At 44.1% G+C, this 5,725-nt stretch overlaps 1 protein-coding gene across 1 annotated transcript in view; it reads right to left on the bottom strand.

The window, feature by feature from the left end:
• LOC119443999 (uncharacterized) overlaps nt 1-4,718 on the bottom strand; it is a 113,354-nt gene extending 108,636 nt beyond the window's left edge. Inside the window, exons 1-2 of the mRNA XM_049663596.1 lie at nt 4,629-4,718; nt 4,068-4,097 (exon numbers count right to left, since the gene is read on the bottom strand). Coding sequence (XP_049519553.1) covers nt 4,068-4,097; nt 4,629-4,671 — 73 coding nt within the window. The 5' untranslated portion in view covers nt 4,672-4,718. The remainder of the gene's footprint in view (nt 1-4,067; nt 4,098-4,628) is intronic.
• Between the last annotated feature and the right edge of the window lie 1,007 nt (nt 4,719-5,725).

Genomic DNA, 5,725 nt, shown 5'->3' on the forward strand with positions numbered 1-5,725 from the left:
AGTGTCGTCCTGAGGAGTGGATCAGGCCGGCAACTGGTTTGGCGGATTCCGACAGGGCCATCTGGACTCGCTCTTGGGTTCGCCAAGGACACGCAGCTTCTAGGACGGCTCTAATTTCTCCTTCCCTCTCCCCTTCCTATTCCACATAATAGGCCTTTGAGCCATCCTACAATAAATACATTTTTATCATCATCATCATGATATGATTGTACACAGACATATACATGCATACATACATACATACATACATGCAAATATGGGTATATGCAAAATATAGCTACCGGTGGACCATTAGGGTTACAGAATGGATACCAGAGAAGGGAAGCGCAGTCGAGGTCGGCAGAAAAGCAGATAGGATGATGAAGTTAGGAAATTTGCAGGCGCAAGTTGGAATACACTAGCGCAAGACAGGGGTAATTGGAGATCGCAGGGCGAGGCCTTCGTCCTGCAGTGACATAAAATATAGGCTGATGATGATGATGATGAAAATATAGCTATTTGTGCACCACGCATATGCGGTGACAAACACACCACCGGACGAACTACTGTAGCACACTATGTGGTCAATAACGGAAAGCGTCAGTAAACTGAAAACCGAAAAAACACAGCAGCTCACTTAATTTCAACAAAAAAGCATTTTTAATCAGAATAAATGACACAAAAACAGTTAGAATCAGTTGAAAACGTACATGTAGCGTCTTTGTATTCATTACCAATGCCCCAAATAATGTCGCTTCCACGTGGTATGGGTCCGCATACATTTTCTTTCTTTCTCAGCGTGAACTTTTGAGAGCCAGCAGGAACACTCACAAAAGGTATTACGCAAAGCTTTGCTTGTTGTCTGTGTAACGGCTGCCGATTTAACAACGTCAGAGACTGAGCTAAAAGCAAGAAACTGCTTATGGTAAAGCTGCCGACAAGATGATAGGATGATAGACATGCGCAATTTTCACGTATTACTGTCAAGCAAATCAAAGCAATACAAATTCAATACGCACTAATTCCATTTATTCGATCAATGGCCTCGAAATCTATCTAAGGAGACAGGGCTAATTAAGCTGTTTAGCAGCTTTTTCCGACTTCCCCTTTCTCCTATGAAGACGCAATAAAGCCTGATAACATTTTAAGCCAACTGCTCGGCGGTATACTAGACGTATCATTGTGTTATGTACCATTCACCATGACTGTCTATTCCTGGTGAAAAAATCTCTAATTATAGGCTAAATTCTGCGGTAGCTGATTCCATTCTGTAACCGGGCTGTCATAGCCATTACCACGCGCGCTGAAGCCTCTTTCAGCTGTACCTCTCGAACGTGTGCCAGTTTTGTCAAAATCGTCACCCGACTTATCGAATAAAATGACTGGTAATCTGAATCCACCATCGTACATTCCTCTCATGCTGCCATCTCGGCGATTCCCACGTCGGCAGGAAGACCTTCCACGCCAAATAATTGTGGTCTATGTCTCCAGAAGGGGTTCCTGCCATCGCCTCCTCTTAAGCCCAGTTCTGGCTAATGACAAATGGGAACCGTTCATTGGCGTATAAAATTTGACAGCGGTACGGAATAGGGTGATGAAGCCGTCGTTGTCCTCTCAAAAGCCGCGACAAGATTTCGGCAAGGGAGCCTCCTGAATCAGTACCGTCACCCGAAGCACCTCTTACAGATTCTAAACTTCTGCTCCGTGGGTTGTTTTGTTCTCGATCATCCGATCCTTCAAGAAGGGCAAGCAGACTGCCTTGATGGCTACCGTCACTTATGATTTCAATGCTTCCATCATTTTGTACAACCCCATTGGAAGGACCTCCATTTAGGTTTCCTAAATAGTCTGCAGCCAAATAACTCTGACGTCCGTGAAGTTTAGGGACTTGGTGAAACCCTCAATTTTCTTGGTTGTTCAGTGTTCCTGATAAAAGGACCTAATATGGTCCTTGGTAGGCCACGTTGTCCTTCTTCTGCGCCGGGGGCACTGATTTCATCGACTGCGCGCTGACGGCTGCCCTTCTTGAAGAACTGTTCTAGATATGCGCCATCAGAAGCACCATCAACACTTTCACGTCTACGCGGTTCCTCGCCACCCAGCACAACATAATCTTCTTCGCCAAATCCACTGCCAGAATGCCTCCGTCCACTTGTTGAAGGAAGGCTCGATGCCCCCTCCTGCCCAGGTTGCCCCGCATTTCCAAAAAGGCTGCTTAAGAATCGCGGGCCACCTGTGGCTTCCCAGCCTTCGTTTTCGCGCCGTGACCCACTATCGTCTTCAGATTCTGGGCGGGGCCTATCGAACACAACATAGTTAAGTTGTGAAAGACCGTCTTGTGCGCCAACGTATTGAGAACTATCTCTGTTTCGGAAGGTGTAGCTGTCACCTTCTTCCCCATCAAGGTAGTTGGTTGCATCGTACGCCTCACCGATGCCTCTTCTACTCAAAACCGAGTTTTCATCTACGAAAGTGCGTTCTGCACGTGGGCCCGTCGGTCGGTCTTCTATTATATTTCCCGAGAGGGCACCACCGTCAATTGCGTAGTGTATGTGTCTGCAAAACAATATTTAGAAATTACAAGACACATAAACCGAAGGTAATCACTTTCCTTATCTCCTATGTTGATATGTTTATAATGCAGAGTTTACCAGCACTAAGCACAAAGTTGTAGGTTCAACACCCAGCCACGGTGGTCACAATTTCGAAGGACGAGAAATACAAACACCCCCGTGTACCACGCATTGGGTCTATGTCAATAAACTCCAAGTGGGCAAAACTACACCGACACCGAATAATGCCTAATGGCGTACCTCATAATCTGACTGTAGATCTTTTGCGCAAAACTTCAGAACATTTTTTACTTTTTATTAGTTTACCTCTCATTTGAACCTACTGAGAAGACCAGATCTGGCAATTGTTACATTTACAGGAAATGTGGGAAGCAAAGTTTCGTCAGGCTGACCTATTGTCAAAGGCTACAGCGATCATTCCCGCTAAAGTTCAGGTAGGTGTTGTCACGAAAAATGTTTACACGTCACCAAGTCAAGAGAAGGAAACGCTGCCAGATGCAGCGAATAAAACGTTGAGTGAAATGCAAGAAAGCTGAGTTGGCGATCTCGCCCCCCCCCCCCCTATTTTGTGGCAACATGGAGGCCACGTCAGGGTCGAAACACAAGAAATGTATTTAGATCACAATGAGATTCATTCTGTTCAAGTTATTGAAGCAGGGAGTACATAAAATGTAGCAATCTGTAGACATCTACATTATCGGGGCGACCAGCATATAATTTTCGTCGTCGTCCTGTTTTGCGAATCATCCACGGTAGCACATCCATATCAATAGATGTCCGGTCACTGTGGTCTACAGGGAACTCAATTGGCTCATGTGAAAGCTAAGAAATGCTTTCGACGATTCAACCAAACAGTTCACGATTCCATTTCAAGAGCAGACGTCCACTGCTTTATCTCGAGCATTATACGAAAAGTGACAGAAAATACTAGCACCATCCGGAATATCACCAAAGACGCACGTAAGACTATGTTTCAGAAAGCGCTTGGCGCAGCACTGCAAGACATTTGCACATACTTAGGCTGGAGGTGATGTTAACAATTCGTTACGCGGTTACGCGCATTTACTTCACGCGACAGAGTGTTCAGCTTTGTCATGTCGATTAAACTAAAAAGTATGGGCTATGCGATTACGCTTCAAAAATAGAAGATTGACAGAAGTTGACTGATGCTTTAGGCAATCTCGACAGTCCGACTATGTCGAAAAAATTTGGTCCATGGCGCGACTGTAAACCCGTTTATCAGGCTTTCCTTGGCTTGTTTATGAACCTCTACTTTAGGCTATGAAAGACCCGACAGTATTGTGCTTTGCGTCTTTCATCTGTCATTATCACTGCCGTTATTATTCCTTTTGATTTCTCTTTCTTCTTCGGACCATTCCTTTACCGCAGTATAGCTGAAGCAGGGGAACCTGATTCAGCCCGGCCTTTTTTATCATTAAAGTTTTCCGTCTCTCTCTAATAATTTCCATCACTTCAATGCAGAATGGACTGTATATGGCAAGTGCAGTTACTTACCTTGTGCTTGGGAAGTCTGCAAGCCATAAGCTGTAAATGAGAAAAAAAATGGTTAATGCACTGCTCTGCACGGGGAACAGAAAAAGGATTGATTCGCTCTTCCCTAAAGCCCCAGGATATTGGCTCCCATAAAGCTCAGTGCGTAGTACCAGCCAACGTATAAACATTCTTCTTGAAGTAGCTATGTATCTTGAAGTTTCACGTTCATCTTCTCCGCAGAACACATTTTACTTCATAATTCTAATATTTTCTGGCGAATATTGTAGGTCGTAGCGCTGGAGTAGACATCTTGCTTTTTTTACTGTGGTTTTTGTTCTAACATATTCGCAGGTCCTCCTACAAAAATATACTGTATAATGAAGCATACTTGTAATGCAAGAATAAATGTAAGGGACGTCAAGGAAGACACGCCATGTGTTATATAGTAGCTGCTCTTATGGTATTGGCAAGAAATGTTCTTAGGCTGATAAAGATTTCTTGATTGCGTTCCTGTTTTATTTTACCATACAAGAGAAATAAATGCTATATTATCGAAGAGCTGAACATTATGGGCACACTTACCCATAAACGCGATAAGGAGCCCAGCGATCCGAAGCGGCTTCATTGTGCAGCTGTTTGCGTGAGCAAAACTTCTCCCGGAAATATTTTCGATTTTTCATACTTTTATGCCAACGTTATCGCGTGCACGGCAGCTGGCTTTGACACGTCGCCAGCGCACATTTATTTTCAACGCTGCCTTTGCTGAATTCCATTGTTGTCATCTTCAATACATAATAAATGCAACCAGAAAGAGTTTTTCAGTTGCCGCTTGCCAATGGCTTGTTTCATGCACGCAATCCACCTGCAGTCGCTGAAACAGATACTCCACAAACAACTGCTACTGCTTGATATTATGGCTTGCTTATAGTAGTTTGTATTTTATTTCATTGAACACAGCTAGATATTCAGCAAAGTATTTCGAAATTACTTGCCCCACCTTTCGTGTTCCGCCAGTGGTCGTTAGTAAGTAAAATGTTCTTGCTCTGTGTGCTTATCTCAACAACAGTACCTCGCTAAATAGAAACTGTCAATATGGGCGTATGTGAGGTGAGTGCCTTCTAGTGGCCCATTACGTTTCTCTGATTTTTTATCAGTTCATCGTACAACATTTCACACAAGTTATTACTTGTTGCTTTCATGGCGTCAATTTTATATAGCGACATTTCTATGCAGCCTACTTCCAAAAAATGATAAGTTTGTTGCGGAACTTGTGCGATAGGTTCTCAAGATATTGCTGTGAAATACCTTGACGTTTAGTGCTGCTGTTTCGATTCTCCTATATTCTCCTGGAACAATGCGGAATCTTCCAATTCTGCACACCGAACGAGCATAGTCATCGTCCCCTCTCACTCCGCGTTAAATGACGTGACCTCTGCGCGTCCGTTGTGCAGCATTTCAGTATTGGCTTCATGCCAAGAAGGAGTGTTGCGCTTTGGCAGCTGTAGTAAATGTAATGTTTTTGAAATTGCCGCCATTGTGTCTCCTTGCCCAAGTAGATTCGGAAGAGCGCCGTCGTGTGGGCGATGAGATATCATGCCAACGCCAAGCTAGGCAGAATGCTGTGCACCAGACGCAAGAACTCAACCAGTTGGTACCTTTCATTCGGCGTTAAAACACGG

Source organism: Dermacentor silvarum, chromosome 3 (assembly GCF_013339745.2).
Source record: "Dermacentor silvarum isolate Dsil-2018 chromosome 3, BIME_Dsil_1.4, whole genome shotgun sequence".
NCBI classification, from domain to species: domain Eukaryota; kingdom Metazoa; phylum Arthropoda; class Arachnida; order Ixodida; family Ixodidae; genus Dermacentor; species Dermacentor silvarum.